The sequence below is a fragment of the Poromitra crassiceps genome (genome assembly GCF_964638095.1).
Source record: "Poromitra crassiceps genome assembly, chromosome: 15".
NCBI lineage: Eukaryota > Metazoa > Chordata > Actinopteri > Beryciformes > Melamphaidae > Poromitra > Poromitra crassiceps.
Window position 1 is genome coordinate 27,940,693 of NC_139634.1, and position 20,430 is coordinate 27,961,122.

General features: G+C 42.6%; 1 protein-coding gene across 1 annotated transcript in view; it reads left to right on the plus strand.

Annotated features, from left to right (window-relative positions):
* The window catches only part of diaph2 (diaphanous-related formin 2), a 568,359-nt gene that overhangs the window by 146,724 nt on the left and 401,205 nt on the right, over positions 1–20,430 (plus strand). Inside the window, exons 12-13 of the mRNA XM_083651834.1 lie at positions 19,414–19,488; positions 19,604–19,673. Of these exons, the coding sequence (XP_083507960.1) occupies positions 19,414–19,488; positions 19,604–19,673 (145 nt within the window). The remainder of the gene's footprint in view (positions 1–19,413; positions 19,489–19,603; positions 19,674–20,430) is intronic.

Here is a 20,430-nt window from a genome sequence, read left to right on the forward strand (position 1 = left end):
CAAACAGGCAGAAGATCATTGTTCCCAACTGGAGGAGCAGAGGAGGGGTGGGCTTGCTTGGTGTTGTCCTTGTAAAATGGATGTGTTGTGTCATATACAGTATTATTTTGTGGTTTTCCACTTCAATTATGAACTTTTCCTCATACATATTTGTCCTCTGGCTTGATATTGAATGCTGTAAACACCTCTGCCCTGTTGATTTCATGCCTGGCTCCGCCCAACTTGCTGCGGCTTTGCTCCGTCATCCGTGAAAAATAGAACCCTTGCGTATCTTTTTCGGAGAGCTCCGGATCGTCGGAGCTGGGACGGAGTAGAGACGCAACGCAGCGGAGTAGGTGGGAGTTGACACAATGATTAGAGTGGAAACGTATCGGCTCCGATGCCGTACCGCAGCGCAGACGGACCGAACACGGACCTAGTGGAATGTAGGCGTGAGGGAGAGGAGGAGAGGGAGAGAAATGGGGGAGAGACACAGAGAGGGCGAGAGAGACTGAGGGAGAGAGAGAGGGAGACATTGTGCGTGCACCAATAGGGCAGGCAAGGCCACACAGCAGCCCAAGCTGCCGGCAAGGCCACACAGCAGCCAAGCTGCGGGCAAGGCCACACAGCAGCCAACAGCAGCCAAGCTGTGGGCAAGGCCACACAGCAGCCAAGCTGCGGGCAAGGCCACACAGCAGCCAACAGCAGCCAAGCTGCGGGCAAGGCCACACAGCAGCCAACAGCAGCCAAGCTGTGGGCAAGGCCACACAGCAGCCAAGCTGCGGGCAAGGCCACACAGCAGCCAAGCTGCAGGGAAGGCGGGGAAGGCCACACAGCAGCCAAGCTGCGGGGAAGGCCACACAGCAGCCAAGCTGCGGGGAAGGCCACACAGCAGCCAAGCTGCGGGCAAGGCCACGTAGCGGCCGAGCTGCGAATGCCAGCTGCTGGGCCAGCTCGGTGAGCTGCAGGAGGAATCGAGCGAGCGAGATGCCTAGTTGATAAAAGTAGGCCTAATTATCAAAATCCCAAGTAGAACTAATCATTATAGTAACCTAACTGATTTCATAATTGTAAAATAGGCATAGAGAAATAATTCTGTTTTCGATGGGGTGTGTTGAGAGGGGCTCGGTCTTGCTTGGGACCCTTACGTCACCTCACAACTTGGTTTTCACTTTGAGGAACATGTCGAAGAGGCCGTCTGAGAGACAAGCCAGAACAAAAATCCATCCCAACCCCTAAATAAAAATAAAAAGGGAAAAAAGGGAATTTGGGGAAGACGAAGAAGAAAAAAGAAAAAGAAAACAGAACTTGGAAAAAAATAAAACCAATTTCATATGGCCCTAGTTGAACTTGACTCCTTTGTCAGTTTATTTGCTTTCTTGAAGGGAAAAAGCATGGGCTTTATAAACTTATCTCCTAAAAGTTCCTCCACCACTTAAATGAGAGCAAGTTGGTGTCTGCTATACACCATCTATTTCTAATTGGTATATGTCAGGAGACCTTTTATACGGCCTGTTCCATGTGGAGTGATGGGCTTGGTTAGCCAAGCATAGCCAATGGTGTAGCTGACCAAACAAGCCAAGGCTTATAGTTACTGGGTGCACATCTGTCATCCCACACCACTCTATCCATTAAGCTCTAATAGATAGGACATCTAGTTTTCCACATCAGAAAGCCAGCCATTCTGTGAGACCTTAATAAGCACATGCTCTCACCCAGAGCTCCGCCGTGTGTCATGTGTAACACCTCCCCCTACCTCCCCTCACTAAAAGCGCTCAGTCCCTGCTGCACTCCCTCTCTTTTAATATGTGATGAACCTAGTGAAAACCATCCTTAACATCATTTTTGAGGCTCTCAGCTTCTGTTGAGCTTCAATTGGGTCTTCACTCACTCATTCATTATGAGGCAGCACTGATTTCAGCAGCCTTGTCACTACTCAGTACCAAAGTTCTCCGCTTTTCCCTCTTGTAAATGGGATCTTCAAATTTAATTTGGTCCCACTAGTGCAAAGGAACCTTCAGTGACAGCAGATCCTCTCAATTATTTACCACCCAACTGTTGAAGACATGTTTCTTAATGTGAATCAATGAATGGTGCATATAAAATGGTCATTGGCTAAGTGGCAGATATTCTTTTATGCCCGACCCTGGGTGCAGAGAAAGACCCACCAGCGTGGCCCCAGAGGAGCGCTTATTTGATCTGCGGTGCTACCAGCGTTACAGTATCCCACCCTGCATCTTCACCATGTGGAAAGGAAAGGGGGGAAATACAACAGATGGGCTTTGGTGTGGTCTCACTAGATCACCAACGCCTACTGCAACAACAGACACACTCCAACTGCAACAACAGACACACTCCTACTGCAACAACAGACACACTCCTACTGCAACAACAGACACACTCCTACTGCAACAACAGACACACTCCAACTGCAACAACAGACACACTCCTACTGCAACAACAGACACACTCCAACTGCAACAACAGACACACTCCTACTGCAACAACAGACACACTCCAACTGCAACAACAGATGGGCTTTGGTGTGGTCTCACTAGATCACCAATGCCTACTGCAACAACAGACACACTCTATACCTACTGCAACAACAGATGGGCTTTGGTGTGGTCTCACTAGATCACCAACAACTACTGCAACAACAGACACACTCCAAGAAATGACTCTATATCCACCGCTCAGAACAGGAGTGTTAACAACCTGGCTCAGTGGAAAGAGGCAGCATTATGCGTATACTATATTCACCTTATGTAGCCACGCCCATTTGACCCGGTTGTGTGGTCGTGTGACGACTTCCGGCAAAAAAAAAGAAAAGAAAATGGCTGGCTGCTCCAATATCATCTAACTAAAAAAAAAACACAGTTAGTTATAAACACAGTTAGTAGACGGACAAGCCCGTCTTTTATTGTCACATGAACACACCCAACACATGCATGCGGCCACAAACACACTCATGCTGACGGTGGCCGGTGAAATTTGTCCTCTGCATTTAACCCATCCTGGCTTGTCCTTTCCTCCGGGGGGCAGGCCAGGAGCAGTGGTCGCTTTTTCTTTCCAGCGCCCGGGGACCAACTTCGGATGTTGTCGTCACTGGTCGGATGACGATGACGATCTTCTGCATGTTTTTAGTGGGGGGTTATGTTACGGAGGAACCCCCTGGGGAGCACGGGGAGAACATGCAAACTCCACACAGAAAGGCCCTTTCGACGAGATAGCCCACCTGGGTAGTAGGCACTGAGGACCTTCTAGCTGTGTGGCGACAGCGCTACCGATTGCGCCACCGTAACTCTGAATTAACTAATAATTTAGCCAATTTTATGTAACATACCAAATAAAAGCAAACGGCAATGTCTAAGAATGCAACGCCATGTAACTGGCTCGTTAAGTCTCGCATTTCAGGGAATTACGTTAACGTCTGCGGGTCTTATAGACGTAAGTGGCTCGAGCACTCAGAGGAGAGAAAACTATCTGAAGCTTTCTTTGTTGGAGTCCAGGTATGTTTTACAAGAAAGTGCTCATCATTGTCGACGATAACGTTATCTGACCTGGCTAACAGTGGATACTCGCTTGCTTGCTGTGTACCAAGCTCAAAGTAGTAGGCTACGTTCTTTATTTTACCCCCTGCACTGTCCGCTACAAAAACAACTCTCTTCCTCATAACGTTCTTTCATATTTGGGGCCGTGACCGCCGGAAGTGTTAACATGACCCGGAAGAATTTGGCCCACCCCCGCGTCTGAACATAAGGTGAATACACACATAAAATCTGTAATGAAATTAAATGAAAAATGGAATAAACAAAAACAAATGCATAGAGGAATAAATAAACGGTCCCTCTAGTGATTGTAGAGCTGTGAAGTCTGTCTCCAGCTAGCTGTGGGGAGCCAAGTCAGCCTTTCCACTCACAAAGGCCAACTGGTGCCGAGGGCACGTAAGCGAGGCCAGGCTCGCCCTGTGGCTGTTTGCAAATGGCTGAACCTTTGACCACCAAGGAAGGGAACAGCGTTTTATGAAGGAGTGGCCTCCCATAGACAGCCAGGTCCAGCCAGGGAGAAAGGCACCTTGGGGTGTGTGTGTGTGTGTGTGCTGATGACAGTGAGCAGAGTGTGGACCGACACCAGCCGCCCTGCTGGTCTTCACGCCTCTCATTATGGATCCAGCGGGGGAAAGGGGCAGATGACTTTCTTGAAGCGTGGATAAGGTTACTCCTAATTAATATGAATGCACTTAATTGTCATGGATCACAACACACAGGAAGTGCAAGAGTGGCCTGCTAGTGTTCTGATTCCACCATGTTAATCTAACCTTTCTATGCCGTCTTACACTATAGTCAAGTCAAGTCAATTTTATTTACCGTATATAGCACATTTCATACATAAAGCAATTCAAAGTGCTTGAAATAAGCACGAAGATGGCTCATGCATTTGTTATGGAAAAATGTCTCAAGAGAGAAATGGTCTTTCTTGAAATAAAGGACTCAACAAGCAAAGTTGTCTTTCTATGTTTCTTTAGTTATCAAGGAAAGCAGAAAATCCAGTTGACTCAAACAGCACACTGATAGTGTGTGGAGAGCAACTCTAAACTTTAAGCACTAAATCATTGTTGCTTATACAGAAATGAAGGGAAGAGAAACACACAGGAAATCAACAGGTGTTAACCTGACATGCTTGTTTTAATTCACACCTGTTGCCTTCTATTATGATGTCGCCAACTTCTTCTTTTCACCTGACAGCGAGGTGTTACACTGGCAGGATGTAGTACGTGGGAGGATCACACTATTCCCCTCAGTCCCTCCCCCCTCCCCGAACCACGACTCATACCCCACCAGGCGGCTTCCCACTCACAGACACGGCCAATTGTGTCTGTAGGAACGTCTGACCAAGCCAGAAGTACCGCTGCCGGGAATTGAACCCGGGTCTCTGCGGTGGTATGCCTCTACACGACTCAGACGCCCCAACATAGAGCAGTATTTGTCAGAACAGCGATAAACTCCCATTGCACCAGAAATGCAAATGATTGTGCTGTATAGCCAAGAGCTAATGACTTAGCAGTACTCCAGTTTCCCCACTGTTGACTAGCCAAGACAAACTTTCTGCCTGAGATCGTCTTGTCTGTGTTCATAGGGTTTGGATCACTTGAGCGCAGAGTTTTTATTTCACAGAGAAATCATTTACATGAGCAGAAAGGAGAGGACATAAACAGGAGAAAGGAGAGGACATAAGCGAGAACATTTAGTGACATTGTTTTATCCACACTAATGATGCGTTAAAAAATGCATGCAATTTATCTTCTCTGCATGCAGTCCAACTTTACTTATTTTTGTTTCTTTTGTCCTTGGAACATCACATTTTTCAGGTACTGTAGGGAAAAAGCGGTATGCTGGACACTCAGTGCAATGATGAATCAAAACCTTTGAAATATGAATTTTTGACAGCTACATACATACTCCCAATCTCTAAGAAACTCTAGAGGCAATCATAAATAATTGAATACTACAGTTGTATATGGAGGAACTACTTTCCAGTCCGCTGTTATAAAACGTCAAAGCAGCTTTACACACTTATGCACTGATTTAACTATCGTTGTTAAATTCAGAAAATAGCACTTTGCCTCATTAAGCAAACTTAGTTCAGTCGACCGAAATGAAAGTCGCCATCAAAGTGTTGCTGTTTCTCACAATGAATGCTTACCATTGCTTTTCCTTGCTCCTGTGATGTTTGGGCAGCCAGCTAATTTGCTCCCAGAGGCCTGTGTTTGTGTAATAGTTTAATTGGCTGGGCTGTGCACCTGTCTGGCAGCACAGGTGGCCGCAGGGCCATGGTGGTGCGGGCCTTATCTCCCAGGCAGGCAGTCCCACACAGGTGTGTGGCACGCAGCCGTCGCAGATCCACCCACAGATGGCTTTGCCTGGAGCGTCCGCGCGCTGCCTACTCTCTGTTTCCACACTCTCCTCCTCAGCTGCCATGTTTCCCGCTTTCCACTTCTCTCTGTCAAAAATCCCCCCAGCCAATTATTTATCTTCTACTTCATTCTCCCTCTTTTAATTCTGTCGTGTGGACACTCGCTTCTTAATTTAGAAGTGTCGGATTGACTTGCCACGTTTTATTAATTTCTTAATCCGCTGACTTGAAGTGAGATGCCAACTTACATCAAATGACAACCCTCTTATTTTCTCATTTAGGGAGAGTGACATTCTGGTGTATTTAATGTCAGACCTTTTTTCACACCCATTTAAAAAAAAAAAACTAGTTTTTCACGTTTAAAAACTTCCGCAGGTTCCATAGAAAAATGTAAAGAAATATAAGATCTAAAAAGAAAACATTTATTTTTCTCCTTTTTCTTCACAACCACTAAACCAGAACCTCAGCTGTTCGGTTTCTATCATACACATTTTAAAATTGTCTATACATTGATCAGACATACTTCAAGCTTACTTGCACGTACACTTAATTTGATCATTGCGCTCTGAAGCAGCTCTGAAGCATTGTGGTTGGAGCTCAATCAATTTTCAATCAATCAATCAATTTTATATTTATATAGCGCCAAATCATAACAAGAGTTATCTCAAAGCTCATTTCAACTGATCTACCTCAGCTGCTGTTCCATCAATAGATTTCTCAACATGAGAGAAGGAGAGTGGTTTTAGCAGTTCTGGGCTGCAGAGCGCACACCCAGCAGGGCCCCAGCTTTTGAGTTCCTCATGTTAAGCCCTCAGCGTTTACACGATAAATCCTGGTAGTGACTTCCATATTGGATCTGCTAGCTCTCAGATCCGCACGACATTTTTAAGCAAAATTGAACTCGCCTCCTAACTTTTCATTATATGAAAACTTCACAGCACAACTGAGACATTTTCTCGCGGGGCATTTTCTTGTGGGGTCTTTTTGTGGAGCCGGCAGAGATTTGCTGACACAGGAGTTTCTCTGTGTGTCTGGATGTTCGGTGTTGGTTGTTGTAGTCATGTGGTGATCTTGCTGCTCGGTCACACAGGGCGTCTCTGAGTCTGAATCAGTCTCACCAGATTTCCTCAGTTGAATGTTTGTAGATGAGCACTGGAGGTAACATGGGGCACTAGTATTGGGCTTATTATGAACTTTTAAGTTACCATGGCTGCTAAGGGGAAGCTGTTCATCTGACGGTCCTATTGCCCAGAATAACGGAGCACTGAATAACATACAGAGAAACAATTCCTGTAAATGCCCGGCAAGTAAGATTGCGATGCATTCCCAATATAAAAAAGATACATTTAATAGGCCTTGAAATAATTTGAATATTTAAGTCATAATCAGTGTATATTATTTGATGATAAGCTGAAAATACTGACCAAATTTGTATCAACACAAACATAATTTTGTATATACTCAAACTATACAGTAACTCCTTTCCTTACTTTTTCTCTTTTGTGCTGCAGTCATATGCATTTTTACTGTTTTGTTATTTACATTTGTAGGGCAGAGTCTCACCTCAGTCCATCTGGGAGGCATAGTGGGAGTGTATTTGTTAGTGCTTTCTGGTCAAACTTATCCTTTTGTTGACTTCTCTCCTGCACCACTTGGCTGTGCCTTTCTCTCTCCCACCCCCACCTTCCGCCACCCTTGGCCTCCTCTGGCCAGTATGGGCACCGCAGCCAATTAACGCGAGCACAAAGGACCACATCCATCAACGCCCACCAACTTTTGTTCACTGCCCTGGATTATTGTGATTGCCTGAACAAATACAAACATCTAAGCAGCATCGCACTGGTTGTTTGTAGCCCCTTGACAGCTTAGGCCACAGATCCTTTCTGGCACTGGCACAGAGTGTGGGTAGTGCTTTGCAAGAGAAACTACAGTATCCTCAACGAAAACGGCCTGGCTATGGCTATACTGATGTAACAAGGAGTCAACACTGCATGGGTGAATGATGCCTGCGTGAGGTTTCAGGTAGACAGCAAGTTGTCAGCTCTGTCTGCCATGGAGTCTTTATGGAGATGCCAAACTGTTTCAGCTCTGTCATTTCTGATGTGGAAATGGCTGCCTATCTCAGTGAATCATCCATAATTGATCTTCTGTCTTCAAGTTATGATTCCAGATGGTGCTTTTCACAGCTAAATCAGACTCATTGCCAGTCTGAACATTTGAAATATGAAATGAGATGGCATTTATTCTAAAACCTTGGATGTCCTTAGTGGAGTTCAGTAGGGCAGGCTACCAAATGTTCCCATACCATTTAGCAATCAAATATTACCCCAAACTCTTAACACAAATTTTGAAAATATCGTTATTTGCATTATTTCTAGAATGTAAAATGTGGTGACATACACAACAGTCCATGTGTATAAGCTGTGATTGCAATCAACGACACTGAACCGTGTACTCGTACTGTATAGGCTCTGAACTTTTCGAAATCAAGCACCCTGTTCCCATAATTCCATTCCTTCTGAGTTGTGATGGAAAAGTAGTCATTTGATTTACTGCTATGACTATCAAGTTGTGACTTCTTCCAGGAGGGCTGAGGAAGGAAATGAGAGAGAGAAAAGATATCAAAAACCAAACCTGTCAGGGCCTTGAAATACATTGTCACTGTTGCCACAGCAAAATAAATGAAGCCCGTTTTGAAACTCTCCACTGAGGTCATTTTTTATTCTTTGTGCCTCTTCTCTCCACATTCACATTATTACAAGCCCGTTCTCAACCACCCTCCAGGCCGCAGACAAGCTCTCTTTGCTCTGTCACTTGTCAGGGAGAAATAACACAGGAGAGATTGGGAAAATATATAATCATCTAGGTAGAGGTCCATAGGCAGGGGTCTCTGTCGTCCCCCCCCCCCCCCCCCCCGCCCCCAAGTGACAGAAATAATTTGCTCATCATTGTCACGTTTATTTTTGTCTTTTGCTTTTTGTTGACTATTTCAAAGCCAAGTTGGTGCTATCATTCCACTTTCATTCAAAGGCTTTTATTTAAATGTTAAATTTGGCATAGGTCTCTTGACCCTTTGCTCATCAGGCTTATCGAAGACAGTCAGAAAAGAGCAAGTTAACCAGTTTTTGTCCCTCATGTGACTGACTTCAGAGTTGACGTTCCCACTCCTTCCTCAGAGGCAGTAAAAATGAGTTTGGAGACATAAATGTCCTCAGTGTCGGGGTATATTTTAAGAGTGATGCCCATTTCATTTTATGACACCATCTGTTAACCTCCAAGATAACCATATCTGCGGAGGCCCTGGAGCGAAGCATACATAATTCAGAAATATCTGATTTGAATTCCATATTGATTTAGTTGGAAGTTATCTTGCCCAGGTACAGGAAATAACTTTTACTGCCACGCAAATCTCTAAATGTCCTTGTCATTTCTACTTTTTATTTTTTACAGTTTTTGAAGTTTTTTCAAGTTTGTTTTTTTGATGGACACGATACATTGCATCTTCTTTTGGACAATATTCTGAGTATGAATAAGTTGTACAGTTCATACATAGTTTTAAATCAGACAGCATTCCTATGGACTGAGACACTGTCAAAAAGTCTAACCAGGAGTACAAGTATGATTTTAAAGATATTTTCATGTTTCCTGGAATTTGGGTCATAACACAGAAACCCATGTGACCTGACCTACTTTTATTTTTTATTTTTTGTGTGGGATGATAAGTCACCGGAGTCTAGACACTAATGTGGCTTTGCATTAGGCTTGCAACTGAATCTGAGCACCCTGTACTCTGAGAGACACATGATGTGTTCTATATATGGATGCACCCCCCTTCCCCCATTTTCTCCCCCATTGTACTTCGCTAATTCCCCCTGTCAAGCTGTCCCGGTCATTGCTCCTCTTAGGATCTGGAGAGAGTTGTAGGCTAGCACATTCTTCCTCCTATACATGTGCAATCGCTAGCCGCTTATTTTCACCTGACAGCGAGGGGTTTCGCTGGCAGGACGTAACGCATGCGACGATCACGTCACCCCCTAGTTCCCCTCCCCCCCTGAACAGGCGCCCCAACCCACCAGAGAAGGCGCTAGTGCAGCGACCAGGACACATACTTTAAACGGGCTTCCCACCCGCGCAGACACGGCCAATTGTGCCTGTATGGACGCCAAGCCGGAGGTAACATGGGCTCAAACCTGCAACCCTCGTGTTGGTAGACAGGAAATCTACTGCGGCAGTAGAGAGAGATTCTGTCTGTACTTTGTGATTTTGCTTACTGTAGCCTACAAGTGTTCTGAAAGACTAAAAATTAGCTTCAGTTTGTTTATCAAGCAACTGCAGGGGTCTACCATTTACTGTACTGTGCTATGGTACAGTACATGAAAAAGAAGTCTGTCTTTTCATACGTTCATGGTACTTACAAGTCATGGTAGGCTGGACCTTAAAGGGAAGCTGTAAGCTGTTAAATTTTGATGTATTGTTATACTAGTGATACTATTGATCACTACTCTTCAAAGTTCTTCAAATTCTTACGGTTTCTGAAGCTGTGCAGGTGAATGGAGTGGCTTGCATACAATATTGAGATGTAGACTCAAACCTCATTGACTTGCACTGCCATAGCTAACAAATGCTAACAGTAAGCTGGTGCTAATTTTTAAGAACTAAAATCAACTTCAATTGGTTTATTTGGATGGTCCTCAAATATATTTGACGATTCCCTTTAAAATTCTAATGATCAAGGTCAATTTCTAACTCTTGGCTCATGGCCTATATAGATAGTTCACACTGTAAATAAAATGGTAACATTTCTCTCATTTCTCTTGATAATTATAATTTATTCATGGAATATCAAAAACATATTTTTGTGTGTGATAAACTATGTATGGACCCAGTAAGAGTACACAGAGATGAAAGCAATAGACATACTGTTAGGAATTAGGTCAGACATATACACTTTTACTTTTACACTAGCAGTGTGTGTGTCATAACATTATATGAAGGATGCATCAAGGCTTAAAGGAACACTCCACCCATTTTCAACCAGCTTTGTATCATTAGAACATCAGTAGTATATCAGAAAACTGTAAACTGTTTTGAAGTCTGTCATTTAATTTGACAGTTATTGAGTGTGGACCAGTGACATCACTGGTCCACACTAACTCAAATTAATAACTCATTAACTCAAATCAACTCTCAATAACTGTCAAACTATTCAATTTGACAATAACTGTCAAATTAAATGACAGACTTCAAAACAGTTTACAGTTTTCTGATATACTACTGATGTTCTTATGATACAAAGCTGGTTGAAAATGGGCGGAGTGTTCCTTTAAACAAACGAGAAACTTTCTGACTTTGAACACAGAATGCTTTCCTTGAAAGAGGATGACGCCACTGCATTCCATGTCTGCTCTATGGAAGATGGGGAGAAATGAAAAGAAAAGCATCTTTGCAGGAGACAGGGGAATGTGTAGATCCCGTACAGCACATCAAACCTGACGATCCTTCCTCTGATCCTACGCAGCGCGCACACCCTGCTATTCAATTAACGGGCCTGATCAATCAGCACACTGACTATTGTACTATTCCACTCCCCAGAGGTAACGGCTGATCTGGAGAAGCCTTGGCACTGTTCAGGAGATAATTAGACATTTCAGGAGTCTTTTGCGCTCTGTGGGGGGTCATTTGGGAGTGTCTGGGGAGCATACGCTGTCAGCTGTCCCCAGTCACTCCAGGTGATTTAATCCTTTTATAGACTTCCACTCTGAATTCCCTTTTTCTTTCCACCTCTCTCTCTCTCTCTCTCTCTTGCTGCCTTCAGTGATTTTTTTGTTTGTTAGTTTGTTACCAACACCATCAATAATACACAGACAACATGCGCGGACATGCACCCACACACTTCCACACAGCCCAAAAACCTCCAGTTCCAGCAGAGGCGAATCATTTATATAGCAGGCCCGATGTTCCGTCTTTGTTAGGGCCACATTTTGGCATCCTGCCGAGGCTGAAATACTACAGTATTAGAGGTATCAGGCGCTCCTTTCGAGCGGTGCACAGCTCGGAGCTACACTGGCAATCACATTGGTGGGTTGCTGACACCAGGAATATTGTCCTCACCCCTGTTCCACTTCTATCCAATATCAGTAGTGCTGCTCCTGTTGAGTCTTTGAGCAGGGGAAAGTTAACACTGTATGGATCTATATAGTCAGTGGCACACACCCTGGTGCTGTTATCATCCCACTTGTATGTGGACGATTATAATTGTGTCCAATACAAATGTTTAGAATCACTTTCAGAATAAGAATCACTTTTATTGCCACAGTATGCAAGTTACATACGAGGAATTTGTCTTAGTGTCTGTATGCAGCGTAGCGGTCACATCAATATACAGAGATAAGAAGTAGGAAGATAACTAAAGACAATCACAAAGTTGGAAGTGCAATCAAATCGAGTAAATATATACAATATGTACATGAGTGGTGAAGTGTTCTGTGGATAATAAATATGAATTTACGTTGAATTTACATGAGATTTACAGACTGAGTTAAATAGACGTTAAATAGGCAGTGGATTTACATGAATTTACAGTCAGAGTTAAATAAGAGTTTACATTGAATGTACATGAAATGTACATGCTAAGTTAAATAGGCATTAAAGCTACTTAGCTACTTTTCCTGTTCTTTGCATCTTTCCATGGGAGAGAGAGGGCACTTGATTGGTATATAAGAAATGATGATGCTTGTGGTTTTGTTTATCTAAATATTGGCCCAATTCAGACTGAATGCATAAAGATATGGATTGAGGTCTGCATGCTTGAGCTGTTCTTTTGAGCGGTTCTTTTTCATCCTTAGACCATTGAAATTGCACTGAGGATTTTGGGCAGGCCTCTACTTATACAAACCTTGCCATCTTTGTCTTTCCTATTGGACTTTCCACCTTTTCATCTTTATACTGAGGCATTGTGTTTAAATGGCGTGCAGTGCACGCTCAATTCTGTTTTGTTTAGGACAAGAGTGCTCAAAAGAATTGGAACTTGTCCTTGGGACATTACTTTGATAAAAACATGAAAAACTAGACTAGAGTCAGTGCATACCTCCGCCTACCTTTCTACAAAGTTGCGTGGTGGTGTTACATGAATCCGTTTGGAAATTAGCCCCCGCCTTATGATTGGCCACACCCATTGCCACGCCCCCTTTTGTCCAGTGGCCTAAGTTGGCCCATGACCTACTTTTCTACAGAGTTTATAACTTCTTGAGATATTAACAAACAGACAAACGGGGACGAAAACATGACCTCCTGGCCAACTCTGTTGAAGGAGGTCAATATAAATGACGTCCATTCCATGTCTACCACTTACAGTATGTGGGCCAGGGTTGCAGTGGCAACAGGGTAAGCAGGGCAGACCAGACGTAATTTTTCCTCCTGGTGGATCCCCACCTGCTCTCAGCTCAGCTGGGAGACGTAGCTCCTCAGGTCATGGGTCTACCCCGGGGTCTTCTCCTCAGGTCGTGGGTCTACCCCAGGGTCTTCTCCCAGTCCACCAAGCCCTGTGTGCACCTCCAAAGGGAGGCTGATAATAAATTATTTAGCTTAACAACATCATGGAGTGATTTAGGATTTAGGCTATCCCTCATTTTTACAAGATTATGAGATTTTACATGAAAGTTAAGTTCATATCAAAAGCTGAGGTTCCTAATGACAGCTTTGTACATGCTTTCTACTCAACGAACCAACATTTGCATTTGAAACACTTGCTATGGCCATGCATCATTATACCAAATCAATGTTGTTGATGGAATGTTGCTTTCCCACACCGAGGAATGTTTTCTTTTGCACTCAGCACCTTGATGCTCACATGGTGCATCATTCCCTGCAACATGATGGACTCTGTCCTTGATGCTCACATGGTGCATCATTCCCTGCAACATGATGGACTCTGTCCTTGCTCATGTGTCTTTTCACATCTTTGTCCAGCCCATACATATTCTCTAGTGTTCTGCTCATTGCATTTAAGAAGAGCTGTGCCTGGTCAGCGAGAGACAGAGGCTTGAGATATTAGTACAACACCGTGTCTGACTGAGGCAGCACTTGTCACTATAGGAGGGAAAGGGTGGAGTAACATGGGAGAGATGTGAGCTTTGTGATCTGCATTGCTTAGTGGTTTAGGCCCGCCCTTTGCATGTATAAATGGATGGGGCATGGGAGGGCGTCCACTTCTTGGCACCCTCAGTGTGCCCTGGTACCTGCTGCTGTCTTCATTGATGATCCCTTAAAAAGTCAACTGACGTGTGATTGAGGTGAAGCTGTATAGAGCTGAACAATCACGTGACCTCTTTTGCCTCAGAAGTGAGTTCTAAGGCTGGAACCAAGTCAACATTACATTACATTACATTACGTCATTTGGCAGACGCTTTTATCCAAAGCGACTTACATTAACACATTCTTGTCAGCAATAGAGCAATCAACTATGCAACACAGTCTATGACAACTACAACCTCTGAAGGAACAGTGGTACACGTTTAGTTTAGGTTATGTTTTTTATTTTTATTTTTTATTTTTTTTAAGAAAGAGAGAGAAAGAAGTTAGATCAAGAAGGGCCCAGATGGAGCCTGAAAAGGTGAGTCTTTAGTCTTTTCCGAAAGATCGGCAGTGATTCAGCTGTCCTGACAGAAGGTGGAAGTCAACCCGTGACTTACTGAATCGTGAGTGACCATAAAACATTTCGGTTGGAGCAAAAATAAAAAACAACAACGGGGGAAAATAGGGTTATATAAATAGGGTGTTTATTTGTTGTTTTTGCTGCAGGTGAAATGTTTTATGGTCACTCATGATTCAGTAGGTCACGGGGGTGGCTTGGTTCCAGTTTTAAAACTCATTATATAAGGTTTTTTTGAAATGCCTATGGAGAAAATGAATGGGAAACTCACTTCCGGGGCAAGAAATGTCACGTGACTGTTCAGCTCTATACGGATATGGGTTGGAGGAATAGTGGGAAGTCCGGCACACGTAAAAGTGGATTCCAAGCAATCCATGACGGATTTAGTGAGCTGAGATCACTGTTTATTTATTTATTTATTTAAAGGGGGAAGAAAGAAATCTCCTGGGAAAAGGAATAACAATGACTTCTTAGACAACGGAGTTGTTGCCCTTAATAGTTTTTATTTTATGTAATTTCGAGCAGGAGAAAAAAAAAGTGTCATATTTTAAATGAATAATATATGATAGTGATTTCAGCAAGCTGTTAAATTGATCAGGGGGTGATGTGGCTGAATCAGATGTGGCTCCCAGTGCTTGGTTTCAGGCTATAATGTGGAGAGCTATTTGTTACAAAGAGCATCAGGCCTTAAGTGCAACACTGTAGCACTGAATACTGTAGGTCAGTAGTGGCACAGAGGGACAGTGGTATGACTTTGCCTGTAATACAATATGAAAGATGTTGCTCTCACCCAGTAGCTTTCAAAGACAAAGCTCCCCAAACGCCCCTAATGAAATAATAAAACGGGCTTGTGGTCTGAAATGAATGTGCATGCAGGCCGTCACAACACACGAGCAGTGATCAGTCAGTCACACACAATGACTGAGAGTGTGCCGGCCTCTGCAATGAAACATTTGAGTGAGTCAGTCAGTTACTGCGGCTGCTGATGCACAGTCATCTTGCCAAGTACTGTATGTCTGCAGAACTGTGATTAACTCTGCACTGTGAACAACTTCCTTCTACAGTACATTCTGTGCCTTCAGGTCCTGTCTTCTATTTCAGCTATTTGGATGCCCTTGAGCACACTGAATCCCTTCGTGCATGGGTCCATGGGTGCACTCTGACCACTCTGCTAAAACGTGTACATTATGTGTGTGCACTCTGACCACTCTGCTAAAACGTGTACATTATGTGTGTGGCAGAGGCATATGCAAGGAAACTGTGTGGAATATGGCAACTCAAGTGCTATTATGGTCTATTTTGTTCACGCCCTCTCCAGTCAGTGAATATTGTTCAAAGTGAGCTATATAAAATATATATATATATATATATATATATATATATATATATATATATATATATATATATATATATATATATATATATATGATGATGATGGATGGATGGATTGGTTATTGTTTGAATGGCATCTTTTTTACTGCAGACAGCTTAACTTCTACATACATATTGACATAAATGCATAGACAAATACACACATGCAAATATTTAATTTTAATTACGTTTTATGTCAGATCAGTGGTTCAAAAAATATTTGAGAAAAAAATCAAATGATGCACTTTGTTGTAATAAGACTTTTTTTTAAATCAACTTAATACAGTAAAGGGATTTCAATGAGACTGAAATGTTCCATAATGACCATTCACATGTAAGTTTATTTTTTTTGAAAGTATGTTGTGAGTAAGCAACATCTTGTTTATGTGTAACTCTGAACACATGTTCATGGAGCAGGCTGTGAGATTTACAATACATACATGATTTTATTGCACTTAACATAACTACAACATAAAAATGTCAAGCCAGCAGAAGTAATACAGTACACATAAAAAATTGCTTCCCTAAGACGGACCATGAATTTTTCATTTTGCCTGCGGAATATACATGATTGCAGAAAGTAACACAATTTGGTGGCACTTAACTAGAGGATTATAACCATCAATATTACATGAACAAGTTCCCAAGTTAATGAAATCCTTGGATGCATGCTCACATTTAGGAGAAGGGGCTGATTAAGATAGGATCCTATGTCTTGTTCCTGTGCTACAGTATGCTGCACTTGTCTTTCCCAGACACAAATATATGGCACAGATATTACCATGAATCGTTAATGGTGCCAAGACTGCCAGACCCTGGGGGGTCTGGCAATCCTAATCTTCAATTGGATTTTCCCATGTTCTACTTGGACATATATTTTTACATGTTACATATCATGTTTTGGTTCCTGCCTGGTTAATAAGCCCCTTCAAACCACTTAAAATTCACTTGATAGCACATTGATACAGTAAACTAAAACTGTAAAATATTAGGGGCCAATGGGTGGCCGTGGCCCCAAATAATCAGGGTCTAAGTTGATGATATAGACGAGAGGGTGAATTGATCACATTCTCTGGCCCCTCACAAGCAGCATCAAAGCCCTCTTCTGAGCCAGGAAAACCCCGGACTGTGTCACCTATCATAATCTATGTTCTGCAGATGGCTCACCAAATGTTGGGTGAAGTTACAGCAGAATTTGCTGAGCAAGAGTACATGATAGCCTGCATAGGTTTACAACGTCCTTATGTTGATTACAAAGTTGATTACAACACATTATAATGGTGATGAACCATGTGAAATAACTTACCCATGAAAAATAAAGTAATGTCCGTACACTGGATAGGCCCCCAGGTCAGTAGTTTATTAACGATTCGATCAAAGGATCTTTTTCAGAATGAAGCAGGAAGTAGGAGGAGCATTCATATACAGCCGATCTCAACCCAATTGGTGGAGAGAAAAAACAGGGCAGGTGAATACACTTATGCCAATCAAGCATCATACAGATCAATATTACAAACATACATATAGATAGAAATGCATTTGTATATTTTTTGTGGTCAGCCTTCTGTATTGAAGCTACAAGCACTCTGTACTTATAGAGTTATGTTGTTTATAATTGTCTGTATGATGCTTGATTGGCATAAGTGTATTCACCTGCCCTGTCTTTTCTCTCCACCATTTGGGTTGAGATCTGCTGTATATGAAGGCTCCTCCCACTTCCTGCTTCATTCTGATGAAGATACTTTGATTGGAATGTTAATAAACTACTGACAGTAGCATAATTATCCAGTGTGCTGACATTATTGTCGGCTGTGGCTCAGGACGTAGAGCAGGTCGTCCACTAATCAGAGGGTTGGTGGTTCGATCCCCGGCTCCTCCAGTCCGCATGTCGAAGTGTCCTTGGGCAAGACACTGAACCCCAAATTGCTCCCGATGGCTGTGCCAGCACCCTGCGTGGCAGCTGGCCGCCCTCGGTGTGTGAATGGGTGAATGTAGGCACATTGTAAAGCGCTTTGGATAAAAGCGCTATATAAATGCAGTTCATTTACCATTTACCATTATTTGACATGCTTTAACACAGGACAAAACAGCGTTATATGTGGTCACTGCAGTTCTCTCACGCCTTGCTTTTGATGTCACACAACATTCCCAGAATCTCATTTAGCAAAGTTTCTCTGTCTAATAAATGGAATTCCTCTTCCCAAATATTGGTTCCATTTCCCGCTCTCAGAAGACCGACGTTACAGTCACGACTAAGAAGCATAAACAAAAATTGTGGAATGGATTTAGTGAATTGTGCTCCCTCAACCATGACGCCTCCTTCCCCTCTTTGTTGTCCCAGTCTCTACCTCCTCCATTATAAACACCATTGTTATCTAACAGTCAACTGAGCCAGTTTCCTCTCTTCTTTTTTTATGCACTTAACTATTCGCATATCAACGGAACAAAATGACAAACGTTGAAACTGGAAGGCCTACAGTGAACAGACAGTTATAAATTTAGAACATTATGCTGTTTTGTTTTATTAACAAAACTGATCATTATTGTACAGTAGTGTAAATGATAATACGTTACAAATTGGCTGTGCTTGTCCGCTAATGAATTTTGAGTAATGGTTGGTGGGGGGGTTGTAACGCTTACTAATTTCATCACAGATCAGAGAAATTACCTCATCTCAACTTCGCCTGTTGCCTTGGGCCAATTCATCTCATCCCTAATTGAGGGTCTCCTCCGACTCAGCGAGTCAATACAAATGACTTTAATACGCGAACCATTATTGTGTCGAATCATTGTCAGAAAGGCGGCATAAATCATTGACTTATAGCCCGTTAATGTCATAAATTGCTCCATGCATTTTGTTTTATTGACAGTCAGGGGCCTGAAAACAAGTCATGCTAATGACATAATCTGGCTGTGACCAGACTGTCCCTCCCACCCTCCTCGTGCCTCTCTCTCTCTCGCTCTCTCCTCCTGGCGTAGACAAACTGGCTCATCTGCACTGGATCATTTGCCGTCTCCTGATACGCTGTGCTTTATAGCCAATTATCTCGCGTGATCCATTATCGATTACAGTGTTATCTTTCTCGCATTGCTTAATCTTTTGGCGCAGGAACATAGCTGCTCACGGGGGGCCGGGATGCAAACTGCTAAGCCACGGGAACACTAGCTAAGACGGATGGGGGTTCATTTGCTTGTAAATGGGTACTATTTAAATGTGATTCAAACTATATTCCCTATCAGAGAGATGAGGGTGGTTTTTGATTTGCAGCTCCCGCAATTAGGAGTTAAAACACTCAGAATAATGAGGACAGTCAATTCCTCCTAGTGAGTGTTGAATCCATGATATTTTTCTGAATGATTGATTTCTTACAATAACCGTTTGTTGTTGCTGCTGTATTATATGCATCAGTATGCCTTACAGTAGACTAGCTGGGTAATGAGAATATTGACTGAATATTGTATAACTCTTTTCTTTTTTGTCTGTGACTTATCTCTAGCTGGGTGAATAACTTTGGTCATGAGGGACTGGGGCTTCTTCTGGAGGCCCTGGAGAAGCTTCTGGACAAGAAACAGTGAGTGATCTCCCATGATACAATCACACCACGTTTTCCAGTATCTTTTAATGATGCCCTATTCTATGCATAATGCTGTCTCAATATTATTTTGAATTGTGTTTCTTTTTCCCAGGCAAGAGAATATTGATAAAAGAAACCAGCACAAACTCATCCAGTGCTTGAAGGCCTTCATGAACAATAAGGTTTGTATACGATGATGGAGAAAAATGCAAACCCATTGAATTCATTCATGAGATAAAGAGGGAACATACATTTGTCTCATAATTCAAGATCATTGCTGCAATTGTACCATTCAGATGTAATCCTGATATAAATGTAGTAGTATTAGTAGTAGTATTAATAAGAAGTTCAGTTGTATAAATATCTTATACTTCAATAGTAGGGATGTGATAGTAAGAAATATCGTAAGAAAGGTACAGCCAAGGACATGTAAGCCCATTATTTCCACTCTTATGTTACCCATCTTAAGAAATTACACTACTAGTCCAGGTGGCCAGGATTTCAAACCTGGCTTCAATGTCTGACAACTGGGATAATGGGATAGTAAAACGAAGCTAATTTTACCATGTTGAGCCTGTTGTCTCCTATCTTTTAATTATCTTTTTTTTGGGCAGGTCTGACTCATTTCTCCAAAGTAAAAGTAGCACACATTTCAAGGAAAGATGAACTATTGATATTACCAGCCTTTAACTCAATCCCCACACGTGGTCATCTCTACCCATTGCTTGCGTGGTGGGGGAGATTTTAAAGGTGGAGGAGACTATAAGTATTTGTCCCTATAGTCCTGTCCTGAATTGAATTAATTCATCATCGTCTCCATTTTCTCCCATGGCCTCGTTGTCCCTCCTTAAAAGAGAATTAAGGCTAACTATAACTTACATTAGAGCTTTTTTGTATAATTCATTTTTTTAACTTGAAGTGAAAGTTCTCCATGAATGC